Genomic DNA, 22,177 nt, shown 5'->3' with positions numbered 1-22,177 from the left:
CATAATTATACTTAGGTCATCTCATAAATTTGACTTCTATCTTCTAATTATGACATAATTATATGCCCCAAATGCATGTGTTGAATAGTATATAAAAAAGAGCCATATGTAAGTGCAAATTTTAATAACAGTGAAATTGAAATATACAACAGTGTTATACAAATTTTAAAAAAGCAAAGAACAACCAAACAATATCTAGATAATATTATTAATCATACAGTAAATCTAAAATGTGAAACTCAAGGCACTTCAAATGCTTTGGACAATGCTGCATAAAAAAGAAATAGTGTGAAATGCTTATATTCCACACCAGGCATATAAAATGTTTTCCCTGCCAGAAATCCTTAGAAAAATTCAGAAACACAAAACTAGGTGCATGCCAAACAATATATTAAGAACTGTAAACTGTGCTGACCAATCAACTAAATGTTTTCTCAAAATAACTGCACATATCAGAGCCAGCAGTTCCAGTCTTGACCTAGCGTCTAAAATTGTCAATGAAATTGTCAATGTTCAGCATTTAATTACACAACAGTGACACAAATTTATGATAAAGCAATATGTAAACAAGGTATACAAATATCAGTGTTTTTTTTAAAAGTTGTGTTTTGTTTTGAGCAGTTTATTCATCGTTATCAATACACATAAAGCCAGATTTGAACCTTCATCTCCAACAAAATTGGCACAGAGATTTTGCACAAAAAGTGAAATAAGGTTTCACGCACATTAAAAGCTCTCCTGAAAATGCCGAACATGTTTGTCATGCTCTTTGCAGCAAGTTTGCATATCTAAACAATGTGCCGTTGCATATTAGTGCTTTTTTTCCCTTCAGTAATTAGCAGTGAAGCTCTATTCACAAGCATTTTGAACATTAGACCATGAGAAGCAGAATAGTAGTTCTCTGTGTTCTGCCTCCACGTTTAGTGCAGGTTGTAAACATTACAGAATGAATATTTCCTTTCTTTCACAGAGATCTCTCTCGTCTGGTAAGTTATGAAGTGAAGCTGTTGCCTCCGGATGGTACTGGAGCTCTTCAGAGGTGCTCAGTGGTGGTATGACGTGGTGTTCCAGCGATACCAGGATCTGTAAAATTCATCATATGTCAGTTTGACTGGTTAATTAAAGAGGCCATATGATACTTTTTAATGTTTTCCTTTTCCTTTAGTATGTAATGTATCTGTTTGTGCATGTATAAGATCTGCAAAAAGCTCATATTCTCCTACAAAAGGGATTTATTCTAAAAGAGAACATTGATCCAGACTTGCCTAAAATGCCTCGATCAAAGTCCAGATATTATTTACGTAAACGCATGACATAAATTTGAAATATTAGCATAATGCAAATGCAAAGAAAGAAAGGCTTCAGTAAATTGTAGTGTTGATACCATGTTGTTGAGATGCTGTGTGTTTCTATATGAAAGCAAACCCCTTTCATTTGGCCTTCCAAAAATTGATGAAATTAGGAATCAGTGGTTACTGTTCCTGAGTAGTACAACCCAAAAGTAAGCTTGTGTAATGTGCATTTAATGGATGAGAGCTTCCTGAACTTGGGAGAGTACAACATTGGTTATACACAAGTCATGCTTACAAAGTTGGTTCTGATCAATCTGCTTGATCATCCACATTTTTAGGGCGATTTCACACTCGGCTTGATTGCCTGGTGCCGACTGCGGTGATGACACCTATTGAATTGTAGGCTACAACGCAAGTTAGCATAGAAGAATAAAATGTCATCAGCATATGCTAGTGGTAAACAAATAGAGCAAGATGAATTGCACTTTGGCAATTGTGGTTTTTATGAGCACTGAAAAAAAGGAAGCAAAAGAGGAGAATATGGACATGTCATAGCTAGGGAAAAGAGGCCATTTGGCATGGCAATTTTGCAAATGGAGGTTAGTAGTTTTAGCGTCATATCACGTTGATCAGTGCGCCATTTCATGTTGCATTTTTATTGGCTAGTCAGTAGACGTAGGTTGTAGCAGCAAACACACTGTGAGATGATCATGCTAAATTTCTGACACTGTCAGAAAATTATCGCAAACTATCTTTGGTCGCAAGAGCGTGACAACGGCCGTCTTGAACCTCTTTCACTGTTCGACGTAGGACCACCGTTTAGGAGCCACTACCACAGAAATCGCCTGGTCATCTTTCATCTGGGACAGCCCAAAATCGTACAATGTGTACCGGGCATTAGAAGCTGAAGCTTGCTATTATGGTAAGGGGCGTTACATTTCAGACACACGCTTCAGGTGTTTGGCCAAACACAATGCACTGGGTCAGCTGGCCAATCAGAGCACTCTGGGCTTTTCAGAAGGAGGGGCTTTGAAGAAACTGGAATTCAATCAGAGCCTTTCCGATAGACAGGGAATAGAGGTTCGGCAATATATTTTTTTTTTACATTAAAGCATGTTAACTTATTCTACTATTCCCAATAAACAAAACAATGACCTTTTAAAATATCATCATATGGCCTCTTTACACATAAGATGGCAGCATGTATTAAGTAATTTAAGGGAAGGTATTTGATGTAGTTTTACCCTGTGGTGTTGAACGTCTGGTTGACCCCCTGTGCCGTCAGTGGACTGGATGTGGTGGACAGAGCGTTGGGGGAAGAGCCTCGACTGGGGCTGTTGGGGGAGGAGCTTGATGACACTGCAAGAAAAATGTGTTATAACATCAGAAAACACATTAAGGTTATAAATTATAAATACATTTTCCTACAATGGCAATAGTGGGGTTTGTCATCCCAACAGCTCTGTACTTACCACCTCCAGAGGCGAGTGGACTGAATGAGCGTGAGGTTGAAGGCTGAAACAGGAAATGAATCAAATTAGTGGGAAACAAGGTGGAGAACATTTCTTTAAGGAAAAACATACATCCCTTTAATCACAAACCCTCTAAAACACACACAGTTTGGGGAGGAAGATAAAGTTATAAACATGCCAACATAATGAATTATTAATTTAAAGTTTATTATAACATAATGTGTTTATCCATTTGTCCCATTTCTTTTATGTAGAAATAATAAAAATACATGACCGTTTAAAAGTCTGGGGTCAACCTTACGGTTATTTAGTATTTTTGATGATTTTCTGCATTTATATACAGTAAAAACAGTAATTTTGTGAAATATTATTACAATTCAACTATTTTCTATTTGAATATGTTTTAAAATGTAATTTAATCCTGTGATGACAAAGGTGAATTTTCAGCAGCCTTTACTTCAGTCACATGATCCTTCAGAAATCATTCTAATATGCTGATCTGGTGCTCAAGTAACATTCAACTATTATTCTTTCTTATTATTTTCACAGTTAAAAATGGTTTTGCTGCTTAATATTTTGTGAAAACCATGATACATATCTTTCAGGATTCTTTGATGAATAGAAAGTTAAAAAGATTTAGAAATTAGAATTATTAGACATATAATGTTACATTTTAAGAAATTTTATTTTCACTTTTGATCAGTTTGATGCATCCTTTCTGAATAAAAGTATTAATTTCTTTTAAACAATTGTACTGACCCCAAACCATGGAAAGGTATAATATAATATAACATATTATATATTATATAATTGTATTGAATATTATAAAATTGTTATTTGTTAGCTGTAGTAATCCCAGGGAGAAACAAAGAAGCACTACACACTATAACATAACATTAACACTTGACAAGGGACTAAAGAAAACTCAGGGCTTAAATACACAAGGAGGCTAATCAACAGAAGTAGAGACAGGTGCGTAACATAAACAGTAACCATAGAAACGAACAAGGATCGGGAACACAAGCAAACAGGAACAGAACCAAACCAAAACACAAAGAAACTAACATACTCATGACAGTAATAGAATAGAATAGAATAGAATAGAATAGAATAGAATAGAATAGAATAGAATAGAAGAAACTTCCTTTTCTTCTCTTCAAAACAAGATCTGCCCTATGTGGCTCAATCCATGTCGAACCAGAGATTATTAGTAATAAAACTTGATGGTCACCATTCAGGTTGTACTTTTATGACTGGGTGTGTCTAAAAAAGCATGCCACGAGCATTATGAATCATGTTCACTACCATTTTGCAAAATTTCAGGGGGAGCTTAACTGGACTGTTAATAATTTCCTCAGGACTAGATCAATCATTACTAGAGGAAAAAGACAGACCCCCATCTCAATCAATAATGATTTCTCAGACTCACCAGACGAGGGTTGTAGTTGTGAGACTTCATGGGTGAAGTGGAAATGGGGCAGTATATCCTCTTCTCTTTCTGCCGCCGGTTGCAGAACCAAACCCGCACTACTTCCTTCTCCATGGCTAGCTGCTCTGAGATGAGCGTAATCTCTTCAGAGTTGGGTTTTGGGTTCTAGATATAGGGAATAAAGTGTGTTTATGTATCACAGCCTGCAGGCGGCACTGAAAGAAAACTGATGCATTTTGTCATTGCTGAAAAGGACCTGTTACCCTAAGTTAGAAAGGAGCAGGTTGGGGACTTTCTTCAGCAAGTAGTGACATCTTATAGTTTTCTAAATCTTGGGATAGTTTAGGATTAAACCTCCACATGCTAATGCAGCACACAGTTGACTAAATTAACTTGTGGCAGATTACAAATGCAACAAAATTATACTATATTACTGTAAATGATAAATGAATTGTAACACTTTGAAATAAGGTTCAATTTGTTAACATTAGTTGACTATATTAGGAAACGTGAACTAACAATAAAGAATATATTTATTAATCTTAGTAAATGTTAATTTCAACATTTACACTACCGAATAATTAAGATGTTTTTGTCTCTTATGCTCACCGAGGCTGCATTTATTTGATCAAAAATACAGTAAAATATCATGACAATTAAAGAGTTGTTGTTTATTTGAATATATTTATGTAATTTATTCCTGTGGTGTCAAATTTGAATTTTCAGCATCATTACTTCAGTGTCACATGATCCTTCAGAAATCATTCTCATATGTTGATTTGTTGCTCAAGAAACATTTTTGTTATTATCAATGTTGAAAACTGTTGTGCTTCATATTATAGTGTCAAAACCGTGATGCACTATCATTCAAAAGTTTGAAGAAAAAAAACTTTTATTCAGCAAGGACACATTCATTTGATCAAAAGTGGCAGTAAAGACATTTATATTGATACAAAAGCTTTCTATTTAAAAAAATGCTGTTCTTTTGAGCTTCTTATTCATTAAAGAATCCTTAAAAATGTGTCATGGTTTCCATTTAAATATCACCAGCAACATTGACAATTATAAGAACCATTATTAATAACTGAGCACCAATAATAACAGCAAATCAGCATTTAAGAATGATTTCTGAAGGATCATGTGACACTAAATACTGGAGTAATGTTTAGCATTGCCATCGCAGGAAAAAATTACATTTTAAAATATATTAAAATAGAAAATAGTTACTAATTGGAATAATATTTCACAATATTACCATTTTTACTGTATTTTTCAAATAAATGCAGCTTTTGTGAGCATAAGACTTCTAAACATTGAAATACTGGGGGGAAAAAATATAATTCTTAATATCTGTTAATAATATTTAATGGACATGAGAAAACATGAACTAACAATGAACAGTTGTATTTTTATTAACTAATGTTTAAAAATATTAACAATCACTGTAACAAATGTGTTGCTCATTATTAGTTAGGGTTAGACCTTATCGTAAACTGTTGTACTCTGTATGGCAAACTCTGTGGACCAAACATTTTATCATTCTTCTGTCATGCTCCCTACAATGAGAATTTCTTTCAAATTATGTTCATATGAGGGCCTGAAGCATCAAAAAAGGAGTAAAAATGGCAAACTCACATCTAAAAAGCGTTTCTCAAGTGTGAGCTTGATGTTAGTTTCAATGCTTGTTCTCTTTTTCCTCTTCCTTCCGTAACCCTCCAAAAGGGGTGGTAGGGTGGTGGGGTTGGTCATGGTGTCGGATGGCGAGTTCTCTGAGGTGATGTGAAGGGAAGGTTTAATACTGCAGGTATTTGAGTACAGTCCGCAAAACAAATACCAACTGATGCTTACAGAAACATTTTTAAGTTCTGTTCACTAGAGGGCAGTAGCAGCACATACCTGCATCACTCAGCCATTTCTCTAGCAAGGGCTTGAGCTTGCACATGTTTTTGAAGCTAAGATTGAGAGCCTCGAAGCGTGAGATGGTAGTCTGACTGAAGTCATTTCCATACAGCTTTCCCATGGCTAGACCTACGTCACCCTGCAAACACATCACAGGAGAGTTTGAGAACTGGATGAGATCCACAAAGGGTTGGGCAACATTGAGTAGCCTATTTAAAATGGGCTCCTTTTCCATTTAAATTTGAGTGGATATACCCACATGACGTTAAATTGAAAAGACAATTGAAATGACAGGGAAAGAAATATGCAAAATTGCAATAATAAAATACTACTACTAATAATAATAATAATAAAAACGACACTGTCACAATATATGTGGATTTCATTAGTCAAAAATACATAAAAATTGACTAAGTATGCTTGTTTATTCACTGACATGTAAAACACAAAGCATTCTTATTTGAGCTTGAGAAACTGAATCAGAATAGCTTCAATATTTGACCACTGTTTATGATAAAACCTGGTTACAATGACAGCAATATCCTCATTTCTGTCAGGATTGCAAAATTATAAAATATCAATCGGTAGTTATTGATATTTTGAATAGAATATCTGTACGTATTCAATCACGTTCACTCCCATTTATTTGTGATCACTAAACAATGTCCATTAGGGAGAAATATTGATATATTCACACGTTTACTTAATATGTCTTCAGATAGAATTGTTGTTTCTATTCTTTCTTTTTTTTTTATTAATTATGCAATCTGATGAGAATTTAGCGGCTTCAAACACAATCTGTGTCTTTCGCTTCTGGGATGGACTACTTGCACTGAGCTTCGTGATGCACTTCCGCTTTGAAATAGTACGATTAATTTATTTCCGGTTATGTGCCCTAGTCACCCAGTTGACTAAACACCACTTAAAATGAGTGTCTCCAAGACATTTTCAGAGACAGGAGAAGAGATATTCTGATAGGCTACTGTGTAAAGAATTTTCCAAACTCAACGGAAGCTGATGATATTTATAATGTATGTTACGGACGTAGGCCCGCTAGAGACTGATTCTATTGGCTGCTGCGGTCTTTAGCGTCTTTGTTAGCGCGGCCACCTCCCACGCTGAAGACCCCTGTTCGAATCCTGCTCGGAGCAGGTTGAGTAGGACCGGTTAAAATTGGTGCCGTGACCCGGATGTTAGTGAGGTTTAGGAGAGTGGGTGTAACTGTCGTAGGCCAGTAAGAGCTGTGCGTGTAAACCTCACTCCCCTGGCCTTAAGAGGTGCAATAGTGGCTTCTGTCTTTAGCATTAGCGTGGCCACCTCCCACGCCGGAGACCCCTGTTCGAATCCTGCTCGGAGCAGGTTGAGTAGGACCGGTTAAAACTGGTGCCGTGACCCGGATGTTAGTGAGGTTTAGGAGAGTGAGTGCAACTGTCGTAGGCCAGTAAGAGCTGTGCTTGTAAACCTCACTCCCCTGGCCTTAAGAGGCACACTAGCAACTGACACTAGCGGCTTCTGTCTTTAGCGTTCTTGTTCGCGTGGCGACCTCCCACGCCGGAGACCCCTGTTCGAATCCTGCTCGGAGCAGGTTGAGTAGGACCGGTTAAAACTGGTGCCGTGACCCGGATGTTAGTGAGGTTTAGGAGAGTGAGTACAACTGTCGTAGGCCCAGTGTTGTGCCTGAACGCGTTCATTGAACGATAGTTCATGAACTCGTTCATATTTTGGGCGAACGTGAACTGAACGTACTGTATTACTGCCTGATGAACGTTACTGTGAACTCGTTCATTCTGGTGTCTGTGAACGCCACGCTCTCTCAGTTTAACTTCGTTCAATAGAGTGCCAGATTTCTATAGAGCCTTCCAGGCGAAAACCCGGCTAAAACACACCGTAAACCGGCCTTAATATGTAGCGGAAAAAACACCTCTGACTCTCTTGTCCGATCTCGTTCATCAAAATGAACAAATCTTTTTTCGAGTAATTTCGTTCATTTAAGGGGCTTTAAATGTTATACTATTAACTGGCAAATTCCCAGAACACATCCACCTACGCAATCTTGATCATATTCTGAATTAAGAAATCATTATAATGCAGTCAAAAATCGTTTACAGGGAACATAAATAATTACTTTACCTTCCGAGTCTTTCGTTCATTTGTCACGTGACAGACGCAATGAATGGATCGTTCATGAACGACTCATCACTTGCGTTACAAATCAAAACAAAAAGCAGCAAGGAGGCATCGTATGATCATTTAAACGAGTTTTATGACAAGGTCGGTGAGGATGGGAAAAATCTGACGAATAGCTTCAGTGTTAAAAAATTATCTGTGGTTCTATATAGGCTGTGGCAATCATTTTTAAAAATAATATCTCGCAGCAACATGGAAAAAAGAACTATGAACTAGTTCATTTTTGGAACTGTGAACTTAGTTCAAAATTTTGAGTATGAACTATGAACTGAACTAGTTCATTTTAAAATTTGTGAACTGAACTTTGAACTAGTTCATGTAGAAAGTGAACTTTCCCAACACTGCGTAGGCCAGTAAGAGCTGTGCGTGTAAACCTCACTCCCCTGATCTCAAGATGCGCACTAGCGACTGATGCTAAAGGCTGCTGTCTTTAGCGTCCTTTTTAGAGCACCCGCCTCCCACGCCGGAGACCCCTCGGAGGGGGTCGAGTAGGACTGGTTGCATATAGTCTGTTCAATACCATAAAATATACATCTAAAACAGTTATAAAACCAGGCACAGAGTCTTACCTGAGTAAAGCCTAGTTTGATGCGTCTTTGTTTGAAGGCTTTAGCAAACTGCTCCAGCTCCTCCAGGTCATTAGGCTCATCTTGTGGTGGTCCCACATGTTTAGGGACCTGTAAGTGAGACATGTCCAGATGTCCATCCATAGAGGAGCCAGCCAGCCCTGTCCTGCCCATTGCCTTAGGAGAAAATAAAGCTATTAGAGTCTAGGTAATCAGTTATCCCCTTTTTTGCTTACATGCTATTTGTATTATTGTTTTGGTGTGTTTTAGTGTTTTCCTTTTCTCTTGCCCTTAAAAAAATACCCTGGTACCCTGGCATTACAGTAATAGTCTATGTCAATATGGCAATGCCATGTTTTTCTCACTACCATGATGGAAATTCATTGAAAGACCTTACAGTACCACTGTTTTTTTCTTTTTTTTTCTATCACATATTTTAGAAATCATCATAAATTATCATTCGAAAGCTTAAAAAAATCATCCTGTGAAAACTGTTTTGAAATTGGACATCGCGTTAGCATGGAAACAGTACTTTAAAACCTTTTAGCAGGATCCTCCCCCTAGTGGATGGTGTCATGTTTCAAAATTTACTGCATTATCAAATCTTTTTCTAAACTTGATAAAAAACATATCGTTGGAAAGGTCCGAGTCTCAAGGTTCCATATTTGGCCATTGTTTTGTGATAGAAGTGACATTGTGATAGAAATGTATTTAAAAAAGGTGCCAGGAACCTCAATTTTATGATATCAACTTCAAATTGGGAAACAAAAACTTGGTTAGACACATGGCTTTGGTTTTCTAGCAATTTTAGAGTCCAAATTGTTTTGTAAAATATATAAATAATCTGCTGCGTGTCTTCTTTAAAAAAGATACCTTGAAAAGAGATCTTAGCTCTGTATTCCAAAGTATTCATGAATTACAACTATTTAAGTTTGGATGTGCATTTTTACATCTATGATGAGGGGAGTAAAAGTTAATAGGTTTAAATATCATGGTAGATCAATATAATAACTAATATATGAACCGATTAATATATATATATATATATATCAAAGGTTTAGAGGCATTTGCCCAAATGTATGTTTCTTCTGAAAATAAAAATGGAAAAAGGGAACAAAGCTATAAACAAGAAAAAAAAAAAAATATTGAAAAGATAGGGTGAAAGATAGTTTTGACCATTTCTTGGTCACTATATAATTCCCATACTTTCATTTGTGTTCTTTCATAGTGTTGATGACTTATTTAATAAATGTAAAATAGTAACAGTGAAGAATAAACAGGTGTTTTGGTTACACTTTACAATTTTCAAGTTCTCATCTGTTAATGTTAGATAATGCATTTCAGGGTTCACCCAAAAATTATAATTCTGTCATTAATTACTCACCCTCATGCCGTTCCAAACCCGTAAGACTTTCATTCATCCTCAGAACACAAATGAAGATCTTTTTGATGAAAGCTGAGAGCTTTCTGTCACTCCATTGACTGTCTATGTAACTACCACTTTCAAGCCCCAGAAAGGTAGTAAAGACATCTTTAAAGTAATCCATGTGACTCCAGTGGTTTAACCTCAATTGTATGAAGCGGCGAGAGTGCAAATAAACAAAAACAAACATAATTTACCATTTTATTTACGAAATATTAATCTCCAAAGAGAGTTCCTGAGAGGACCACGAATCACACGTTATGTTGACACGAGAGCAGACGCTGTTGCCTGAATGCACGTCGGTGATTAATATTTAGTAATGTTAAAGTAAAATAAAGTGTTAAATTATGTTGTTGTTGTTGTTTTTTTGTGTGCAAACAAAGCACTCGTATCACCTCATAAAATTGAGGTTAAACCACATGGATTACTTTAAAGATGTCTTTACTACCTTTCTGGGGCTTGAAAGTGGTAGTTACATAGACAGTCAATGGAGTGACAGAAAGCTCTCAGCTTTCATCAAAAAGATCTTCATTTGTGTTCTGCAGTTGAACAAAAGACTTACTGGTTTGGAACGACATGAGGGAGAGTAATTAATGAGAGAATTTTCATTTCTGGGTGAACTAGTGCTTTAACTAGCATAATTTAACACTGAGCAATATGTTTTTACTGCATTTATTAACCTTTCTTAATGTTAATAAAATGTTCATGTTCATGTGAGGTCACAGTTCATTAACTAATGTTAACAGATACAACTTTTGATGTAACATTAACTAAGATTAATAAATGCTGTAAAAGTATTGTTCTTTGTTTGTTCATGTTAACTAATGTTAACAAATGGAACCTTATTGTAAAGTGTTTCTGGTGTTTGTTTGTTTTTAACACTTTTAAATTAATATATTTCAAGAAATAATCCAACATCAGGCTCTGATGTACCTGAGGAGTGAGTGCGAGACCTGGCTGGTGTGGTAAGAGTCCTGTCTGGGACTGGGATGGCAAGGAAAGCAGATTGGGCTGCAGCAGTGCTGGAGGAAACAGCATTTAAACATGTATGTACTGTAGTTAAGTCAAACAAAAATAACTTTCTCAGTGAGCAACATCATCCCTAATATGATCCAGTACATCCACTGACCTTGGTGTCCTGATTGGGCCTGTGAGAGGAGAAATGATGATGGAGAGGACAGATGAGATCCAGGCATCAGGACGAGCTGAGGCAGAGAGTGCAGGGAGGGCAGCTCCTAAAAACACCAATCACCAGCCATTACATGCATGCCTTATCTTTCACCACAATTACACTTTGTGTGAACTTTCCAGCATTAAATCACACAAAACATTTTCAGGTCACATTGCATCCAAGAAGAAAAAAATAAGAAAAATATTTTGCTTAAAGTCTATTAAGATATTTTGAATTAAGAAATAATTTTTAAGACAGTTAAAGGGATAGTTCACCTGAAAGTGAAAATCATTTACTCACCCAGTTGTTCCAAACCTGTATGAGGTTATAAAAAAAAAAAAAAAAAAAACTTCTACCATCAATTGTTTGGTTACACACATTCTTCAAAATATCTTCTTTTATGTTCAACAGAAAAAAGAAAGTCATACAGGTTTGGAACAACTTGAGGGTGAGTAAATGATGACAGAATTTATGTTTAGGTGAACTATCCCGTTAAGCAGACTTTTCTCAAAAATGTCATTACCATAATGCTTTTACCTTTTTTATTTACATTATTTTCAGTGGTGATTCTAATTAGATTATCTTTTACTGTATTATATGAAAACTTGTTATAATAAGTCATTATAAATTAAAGGCATTTAACAAATGCTTCCGTGATTTATAAATACTTAAATAATAGAATAAATAATATATATTTAATGTGTTATTTTTTTCCTCATAAATACTTGAATAATAAAATAAATATTTAATATATAACATTTTCTCACCTTACAGTAATGACTTTTTTTTTTTTGCAGTTATGAGAATTGGGACTGAAATCAATGCTTAATTGGTGCTTAAAAAGATAGTTCACCACAAAATTAAAATTCTGTCATCATTTACTCACCCTCAAGTTGTTCCAAAACTGCTGAACACAAAAGAAGATATTTTGAAGAATGTCAGTAACCAAACAGTTGATGTACCCTCTTGACTTCCATAGTATTTCTTTTCTATACTATTGAAGTCAATGGGGCCCATCAAATGTTTGGTTACCTATAGTCTTCAAAATATCTTCTTTTGTGTTCAGCAGAAGAAAGAAATTCATACAGGTTTGGAACAACTTGAGGGCGAGTAAATTATGACAGAATTTTCATTTTGGGGTGAACTATCTTTTTAACTGTTATTAAAAAAAGTAACAATGCCAAAAGACCTAATGATCTAAATATGCTTAATTTTCTTAATACAAAACATAAGTGTGTGTGTGTGTGTGTGTGTGTGTGTGTGTGTGTGTGTGTGTGCATGAGTTCTCATTGACTGTGTTGATAAAGACCTACCCCAGTAAGCTGGCCACCAGGCACCGGTGATCCCTGAGTTAAGTGGCATGTCTTGTGTGACGAACCAGAATGAGGTGAATCGTTCAGGTTCTCAGTTTTTATCTGTACGTGAAACAAATAATTTGTTAGATAACCCAAATTTGTTCGAATTTGTTGTTAATGAACAAATTCAAGATGTGTACTGTTGTGCTTTGGCCTCAGGCATGTGTGTTTGTGTGTGTATACATGCACTCTTTGTGTGTACTCAGAGACCAGTAAGGCTGCAGGACTCGTTCTGCAGAGGGCCTTTAACAAACATTCCTTCCCTTCCCGCAGGCGCAGTATGCAAATGCCCTTAGAAGCCTGAAGCTAGTTCCTGTGCACGAAAGTTTTCTCTGTCCTCACCACTAGATCATATGACAGGCTTATCTAAAAGACTAATGAAGCTTATTTATAATGACTCAAATGTCTCACGTAGTGTAACACTAGAAAACATTTGTAATCTTTCAATCCGTTTCCACTTGAACTCCCAAAGAGTTTCACCTCATGAGAGGAGCAATGCGCTGCTCCGAATACCAAAACAGTACGTTTTCACATGATGAATATTAAGTAAAGCAAAGTTTGTACTTACTTGTCTGCTGAAGTCAATGCCATTTTGTTCAATGTCTGGAAAACAAAAAAGATAATCACACTTAGCATTAAAGTAAAGTTATGCATAAACATTCAGACTGTCTCCCAGCTGAGGGATCCAGATAATGTTACAAAACATTTTAGTATTCATTTAAACTTGTATCATTATTTATTTCAAGGGGTTTTCATATTAAGACTTATAATGGACCATAAAAACAAACTCCCAAATGTTCCATTAAACTGAGCAAGGAGGGTTAGTCAGCAGTTCAAAGGTCGTCAATACCAGGTAATCTCTCTTCATTTGAAATTCAAATCTATCTCTATGAGGCCGTGGTTAGAACGACACTCACTCACTCCACAATATGGAAATATAGCCTTCTCCTGAGCCAAACTTCCAGTATGGAAATCATCAGATCATGCAAATGAGTTTCCATGGCAACTTTTAGAGGCCTTCACATTTGAATACTTACAGACCTCCAGGTGCATCTCTTATCCACCCCCCCTCCCCCCTCCCTCCTCCCTCTCTCGCTCTCTCTCTCGCTCACACACACACACACACACACACACACACACACACACACACACACACACACACACACACACACACACACACACACACACACACACATATAATTATGATTATAAAACCTGCCGTGACCCATTTCCTTCATTTTGGTTGCATTATACTTCGTTAAAATCCTTGATTTTAAAGTCAGAATGGTTATAGTCATCCAGTCATACGTGTTTGCACATAAACTGTGATGATACTTAATAGCAATTGTACAAGTCCAAAACAATAAAATGTCCTTACTACAAAACAGTGGAAAAAATTGATTTAGATATACTTTCATTAGTTTTCATGTAGGCTCATATAAAGGTGTTTGTAAACATGAACAACATTTCTTTTGTACAATCCAAATATTTGTAGGTATCACATGACCTGATGGGACATCTGATAGGTCTAACCTGAACCCTAATCCATATCCAAACATTTCACACCACAGAGGTGATGGAACATAAATTAAATATATATTTAACAATGAGGGACAACACACTGCTCTCTCTGAATTCTCATTTCTCTCAGGTTCCTCATTTGAGCGAGATGGTTCCGTACAGAAGTCATTGTAACCAGACCAAGATTCAGTAGTGCCTGAGGCTATGAGCGCTTCACTGCAAACAAACCGCCACATACATCCTGGTAGACTTCACATCCATCAGCCTGCATGCATCACACACCTAGACGCCTTATGCACTCTGTACTCGGTATTCAACAATACATAAGAATGCCTTTTTTAAGTACAATCCCAATTTATGGGGTGACAAATAAAAAGTAAAAAGAAAATGTATAGAAATAAATGCACTCCTAAGGTTGGCACAAAGCCATTTGTACAAACTTGCCTGAGAGCGTGACCAGTGTCCCATCAACACAAAGAGTTAAACTTTTGGTCATAACCACAAACGGTTATTGTAAAGAAGCCCGATGGCAGTTCGTGAAATTATGATCCTCATTTCTAGTGAACGTAAAGGTGAATCACAAACACTGTGTTTATCCATTTAACATTTAACACATTTAACCACAGATAATAAAGGCTCAATAACTGGAAATAGACAATTTGTAAGAAAATACCCCCAAAAAAATCACATTTGGACATAAAAGCAGTGAAATTATTTAAAATATTTAAGAAAATAATCAAATATGTTTGGTAATGTAGCACAGAATATTTTCAAATGTACATTTATGTCATATTTTATAGTTTTTAAATATTGTAAACCTCACTTATAATAGTTTCGTGCCACAAATTGTTATTTTACAACTTTAAAAATATATATAATTGCCGTATAATTTATTGACTTATATTTCCATGTTATTTACATTCAAATGTCACCATGCATTAGTTAAGAGGTAATTGTTCCATTTCAAGGCAATTGACAGTATTCCAGAGAGTGAAAAGGCTCCTTACCAGCTGGTTCATGCTGAGATTCTGTCTGTTCAACAGCCTCTGTGCTCATCTTAATATCTGTAATGATAAATACAGCTGATTTTCCTACAGGATCACAACTTTATGCAGACACTGAGGCAATTCATGCCCGGGCCCAGCCAGTAAAATGATCTTGAGGTTTATTCTAATGTGTCCAGCTTTCAAATGGTCTCCTTTATGTAAAGGGCTTGTTGTAATATTCATAAGAGCAAGGGTATCCCCATTCACCATTCACCATTCACCACAATCACTCTGTCTCTCCACCCTAATCTCTTCTAGTCAAAAACATTTAAATTTGTCAATATCTAGAGCTGTGTACAGGTACAATGCAAAACAATATGATTCCACAAAACGGTCTCCGCTTGAGAAGTAAGCAGGAATCTGGGAAATTAAGCATTTCTATAAAAACTTTGAGAAGTACATCTACACTTACCTTATAAAAGCAAAGATCTACGGATCCAGGCTCTGTAGATTAAATCCCTGCTTCTGTGGTGCTTTTCTCAGAGAAACACATTTAGCAAAGTGGGTTAGTAGAAGAGCATTCACCTCTCCAGTATCCCACACCAGCCGATAGACACGTCATTTGCATAAGGCCCTGGTGTGTCCTATCCAGACTCTGACTTTTTGCATAAAACAACAATAGGCAGACAGCAAACTTCGAAAAGCTTGAGAATAAGAGCGTGCGTGCAACTCTGCCTGTGTCTATGTACACTGGCAAACTTAAAGTGTGCCTGGTCTTTGATTGAACATGGCATAGCTCTATTTATTCAGATGTAGCACTATGCATAAAGGCTGGAGTTATGATGTTTCTTTTACTAGGCTTTATAAGAGAATGGGTTTGACTGAATGAGTTATATAGGATATTATATATATACAGAATACCGGTCAAAAGTTTGGAAAAATGACTATTTTTTATATTTTTGAAAGAAGTAGTCTATCTTATGCTCATCTTTTTATTATTATTATTATTTTTTTAACATACTTTATTATATACTTTAAAATATAATTTATTTCTGTGATGTAAAGCTGAATTTTCAGCATCATTACTCCAGTCTTCAGTTCTTTTCAGTTCAAAACTTTTCAGACAATATGATTCACATTTTCACATTTTATCAATTTAACACTGGCCGGGTGTTTGGCTACAGTTCATTCCACAACAGAGATTAAGAAATTGTTTCTTTAGCCAGAGTTCTGTGGAAATATCTCTTTGGGGGGTTTCCCAGGCAAAATTCTGAGATCATGTAATTAAGTTTCTCATGAATTGGTATGCAGGGGCGCGAAACAGTTCTTTCGAACCGGTTCATATCGTTTTCGTCACCCCAATAAACATTAATGTAGATAAAGACTGAAAAAATAAACTCACCAGGGAGTAACATCGGTTATAATGCACAGCTGCGTTTTGTTGATCACGGATGCCATAGCTTGTGTTTGTGCATATTTACACTTTGACTGGTAAAGTAAGACCCACCTCTACATTACATTGACTGACCCCGTTACGTTAATAAGTTGTAACTTTACCATCTAAAGATGAGTTTTACTGTCGCATATCCAGACTGAATAACACAGAAAACTTACACAAGAGGGCAGCATTCAGTCTCTGTCAAATGAGGAGACATAATGCTGGCATAAAGCCATTATTGACCATTTGCATGATTTTTAGGTATGGTTGATTTGACAGTGGTGCATAGTTGAGAATTGTAGATCATTATAACAAAAGAGGCAAAAATAATAACAAACCCTGCTGAAAAATCCAGCATTGCTGGTCTCCAGCATAAGGTATATTTTGCACGCTGGGACCAGCATGGGATGCTGGTTACGGGTTTGCTGGTTCTCAGCATGGGAAGCGGGTGTGCTGGTGGGCCAGCATATGTTGTCTTTTGGGTGCTGGTATGATCCCAGCAAGACCACAACAAAACTCATGTGTTAAATATCATGTTTCTTAGTGTGTGTTTATAGTTAAATAAAGATCAAGACAATTTTAATAAATTATATAATACAGAAAAACACATAATGCAGGTTACATTTTATGAGTACACAGCAAAATCCTCATAATAATATAATCATAACTAAAACAATAAAAAAATTCAGTTCTACTTTCCTCCAGTATGTGGAGTGTGACATGAAATGGTTCTTGACATTGAACGTGGAGCCGCTGAGTATGGGCGGAGTATGAGTTTGTGCTACAGCTTGTTGTTGGGTATGTGGTCACCATTAAAGGGTTGACTAAACTATTATCTTGTGTCAGCGATTCATTGCCTCCTCTACACACTGACGTGGTGGCAGTGTTATCGTATTCACTCCCCAAAGAGAACGTGAGATGAGCTCATGTGAGATCAGTTCACACTATAGTCGTGCATAAACAAGCCGTGTTGTGAATTATCTCCACTGACAAAACTCGAGACTTAAGCTATGGCGAATACACACAGAGCACCGAAGCAATGGTGTCTCACAAAAGTTCGAGAACTGGTGTCAGAACCTTGTCTACACTTATCTTTGGACACTGAGTTCACTCCCTTTCTAAAGTTGACGGCGTGCACTGGGAAAAGCATACGAGACTTCACCATTCAAAAACGTAAAAAACGGAAATGAAAAATCTTCATGAAAGAACCGCACCTACCTCCACCTCTGACGCATCGACCTCCACCAAAAACTGACTAGAGAAATCAGGGGCAATAAGAATGGGAGCTGAAAAAATGCATCTCTTGAGGTTGGAAAAAGTAGCATCATGCTAGAATCGCTAGGTTGTTTTTGAAAGCCCGAAGACATTGACGTCGATGTTGAATATGTCAGCCCATTGTTTTCTTATCAAAAAGCCTAATGGGGGGGGGGTTCATCTTGTTACAACATTCGCCGATGTGGGCCGTTATAGCAAACCCCAGCCGTCACTTATGCCAAACGTGAAAAAGCAAGCTCCCTGCAACCCCTTGAAGGCTGAAGACATCAACGGCAAAGGATAGGTATTCTTAACCGTGATGCTGTTCAAACCTTGATAGTAAATACAAGGGTGCAGGGAACCATCTTTCTTCTCCATGAAGAAAAAAACCTCACCTGCAGGAGAAGAGGAAGGACGGATGAGTTTGGCTGCCAGAGAATCAGAAATATATTTCTCCATCGCCTCCCTTTCTGGAGCAGAAAGTGAATATAACCTGCCTTTAGGCGGAGACGAACCTGGTAACAAGTCATAGCACAGTCATAGGGACGATGAGGAGGGAGAGAAGCAGCTTAGGCACGTTAGACAGGTCCGCAGATTCATCCTGTAACACAGAACAAGACAGAAGATCACGCAGACACCAAACAAGAGGCATGACAATGATTGCTCCAAGACAAGACATTGCTCTAACGCCAGTTGATGTATGGGTTAAGCAGGGTAAGCCAGGGATGTCCAAGGACTGATGGAGCAAGGGAGAGTTAATTAACATGAAATAGATCTCTTTTATGTGGTTGCCTGAAGTGATGAGACTCACAGTGGAATGAGCGACGGATGGAAGCGCGTGACAGTTGTGATGAGAAGCAGCCCATTGAAGTCTGACTGGGAGGAGAGTACGGATAAGGAGGATTTCTCAAAAGCAATGCCACCCATCAGTAACCTCGAAACTACTTACGGGCTGGCTTTTGCTGGACACTGCGCTGCAATGTGGCCCGCAGCTCCACAGTAGACATAATCCCAAAGTCCTTTCCGAAAGCGGGGCTGACCGTAGCATTGGAGATAGCGAAGAGCGAGCCTCCCTCTCAGGTACAAAACTCTGCAGAGCACGTTAATCACAACATTGCAATTAAGCATCTAGTCTGATCGCCAAGTCAATCAAAGCATCCAAGTCGGTGGGTAAATCCAAGGCAAATATCTCTTTTAGGTTCAGGTTCAGGTTTATTGATATAGCCCATTTCATACACAGAACAGTAGCCCAATGTGCTTTACATAATCATAACAATTAAGTAACAAGTAAATAATTACTTCACAGGGAACATAATACACAGAAAAGCAAAATAAATAATTACAAAACAGAAAAAAAAAAAAAAAAACACAGCACAGATAAAAACATAAGAGCTTACAGACCACAGGTACAAAGGAGGGTTAGTGGAAGGCATCATAGAAGAGTTTTGTTTTTAGTCTGGATTTAAAAATGGAGATGGTGGGAGAGGTCTTAATGTCTATAGGAAGACGGTTCCAGAGACGGACCGCATAGCAGCTAAAGGCTGCCTCTCCCTGCTTGGTACGGGCGCTGGGTTGTACCAGTTGGAATTTTCCTGCTGATCTAAGTGATCTTGAGGGGCTATATGTTTCAAACATCTCTGCTATATAGAGAGGTCCTTGGCCATTTAGTGATTTAAAAACAAGAAAAAGGACTTTAAAATCAATTCTATAAATCACTGGTAACCAGTGTAGAGATTTTAAAATTGGTGTGATATGATCTATTCTTTTGGTTCTGGTCAACAGCCTTGCTGTTGCATTTTGGATCATTTGAAGAGGTTTTATTGTTTTTTTAGGGAGACCAGTGAAAAGACCATTACAATAGTCCACCCTGCTGGTGATAAAAGCATGAATAAGCTTTTCTAAGTCTACCGGTAATATGAAGTTTTTAACCTTCGCAATATTTTTTAAGTGATAAAAAGCCGATTTTGTGACTGCCTTCATATGGCTATTAAAGCTTAGGTCGCTGTCAATAATGACCCCGAGGTTTTTCACGGTTTCCGCTACCTCAAAACCTTTCATTCCCAATAGTGTGGCAGTCTTTAGTCTCTGATCCTTTTTCCCAAAGATAATTACTTCAGTTTTGTCTGTGTTTAATTTAAGAAGATTTTTAGCCATCCAGTCATGAACTTGATTAAGGCAATGATAAAGGAATTCAAGGGGAGCAAACTCATTGGGAGACAAGGATAGGTATAACTGTGTGTCATCTGCGTAACTATGGTAACTAATAGAATGGTTCTTCATAATTTGGCCAAGCGGGAGCATGTACAAATTAAACAAAAGAGGGCCAAGGATTGAACCCTGAGGGACACCACATGTTAGGGACATAGGAGCTGAGGCATGATGACCAATAGACACATAAAAACTCCTGTACTCTAAATAGGACTTTAGCCAGCAGATGACTGAGCCAGAGAGACCCACACAGCATTCAAGTCTTTCTACTAGTATGCTGTGGTCAACAGTGTCGAACGCCGCACTGAGGTCCAACAGCATAAGAACAGTGTTTTTTCCAGCGTCATTATTTAGCCGAATGTCGTTGACTACTTTAACCAGGGCTGTTTCAGTGCTATGGTACTCTCTAAAACCTGACTGGTAGAGATCACGACAGGAAGTTGAGGTCAGAAAAGCAGATATTTGATTAAAAACAATTTTTTCAATTATTTTGCCGATGAAAGGTAGATTTGACATGGGTCTGTAGTTGTTAAGGACAGACCCATCCAGGTTGTTCTTTTTAAGTAAAGGTTTTACAACGGCTGTTTTAAGAGACTTGGGAAATACGCCGCTCAGTAGAGAAGTATTAATTATTAAAAGCACATCAGTTGCTATTAGATGAAGCACAGATTTAAAAAAGCTAGTGGGTAAAATGTCCAACTCAGATGTAGAGGAACTTAGACTTTGTACAGTCTTTTCAAGAGTGTCAAGGTCGACAGGGCTGAAATTTGAAAAAGTGCTTAACTCATCTCTCAAACTAGTTGGTGATTCAAAGTGAGAGATGCTATGCGACGTATATGAAATATAATGTCTTATGTCTTATGTCTACTTTGCTCTTAAAAAAAGAAGCAAATTCATTGCACTTATCAACTGAGAGTAGTTCAGGAGCCAGGGAGGGATTTGTTAGCTTCTCAATAGTGGAGAATAGCGCACGGGTGTTATTTGCTTTACTGTTAATGATAGTGGAGAAATAAGATTGTCTTGCTCTACAAATTACAGAATTGTATTCGTAAAGTGTCCCTTTATGGATCAGATAGTCTGAATTAAGTTTGGATTAACGCCATTTCCTTTCTGTTCTCCTACATTCTTTCTTTTGCAGTTTAACTGACGGGTCATTCATCCATGGAGCTTTCTGTTTGCCAGTGAATTTTTTCAATTTTAAAGGAGCAATGTCATTTGTCATTCTTAAGTTAAAATCTTCCAGCAAGTTATCAGCAGTCTTTAGGAATGGGCTTTTGGACTCAAAGAGTGCTTGCTCAAAAAGAAGACAAAGTACAAAGTAAAAAGAACACAAGTTTTGTCATTTATAGCTCTCTTTCTGATCATAATGGAGTTATTCTGATGATAGGGGGACAAGCAGACTTCAATAAAGATACAACAGTGATCAGATAAAGCTAAATCCACAACAGATGAAGAGGCAGTTACACCCTTTGTGATGACAAGATCGAGTGTATGGCCCTGAAAGTGAGTGGGGCCCTGTATGTGTTGTGTCAGATTGAAGGCATCGATCAGCGCCAGAAAGTCTCTTGCATGAGGGTTTTCAGGGTTATCTACATGGATGTTAAAATCACCTGATATAACAATGCTGTCAAAGTGAACACAGATTTCAGAGAGCAATTCACAAAAATCTTCAAGGAAGACTGCAACTGGTAAAATAGGAGGTCTATATACAGTTAGCAGCAGGATTTTTGGACAACTTTTAAGAACAGCACAAAGATATTCAAAAGAAGCATAGTCACCATAGGATGACTGTTGACACCGAAAAGAAGCTTTAAGTTATTCCTCCCCCACGTCTATTTGACACTCATAAAGTTGTAATCGGGGGGAGAAGATTCAATTAGGGTAGTATTATAGTTTACTGAGTCAAGCCAGGTTTCAGTTAAAAGTAAAAAGTCAAGTTTATATGTGGAGATAAGATCGTTAATTAAAAAAGACTT

General features: G+C 37.2%; 1 protein-coding gene across 3 annotated transcripts; it reads right to left on the bottom strand.

The window, feature by feature from the left end:
- Positions 1-108: 108 nt before the first annotated feature.
- pou2f3 (POU class 2 homeobox 3) lies at positions 109-16,069 on the bottom strand. 3 transcript variants are annotated; one of them, XM_084115935.1, is made up of 14 exons: positions 15,774-15,909; positions 15,323-15,379; positions 13,363-13,397; positions 12,753-12,854; positions 11,740-11,754; positions 11,398-11,503; positions 11,202-11,290; positions 8,849-9,022; positions 6,090-6,231; positions 5,829-5,962; positions 4,194-4,358; positions 2,765-2,807; positions 2,537-2,651; positions 110-1,083 (listed from the first exon to the last, which is right to left on the bottom strand). In XM_084115935.1, the coding sequence occupies exons 2-14, from the start codon at positions 15,369-15,371 to the stop codon at positions 1,044-1,046; spliced, it is 1,209 nt and encodes a 402-aa protein (XP_083972061.1). In that variant the 5' UTR covers positions 15,372-15,379; positions 15,774-15,909; the 3' UTR covers positions 110-1,043. The 3 variants fall into 3 exon arrangements, with proteins under 3 accessions (XP_083972063.1, XP_083972061.1, XP_083972062.1); XM_084115937.1 differs by lacking the exon at positions 11,740-11,754 and having other exon boundaries at positions 109-1,083; positions 12,734-12,854; positions 15,774-16,069; XM_084115936.1 differs by lacking the exon at positions 11,740-11,754 and having other exon boundaries at positions 15,774-16,053.
- Positions 16,070-22,177: the final 6,108 nt, after the last annotated feature.

This window comes from Abramis brama (assembly GCF_963993115.1).
Source record: "Abramis brama genome assembly, chromosome: 5".
Lineage (NCBI taxonomy): Eukaryota > Metazoa > Chordata > Actinopteri > Cypriniformes > Leuciscidae > Abramis > Abramis brama.
Note: the sequence above shows the minus strand (reverse complement) of the source record. Positions and strands in the feature narration are given on the sequence as shown.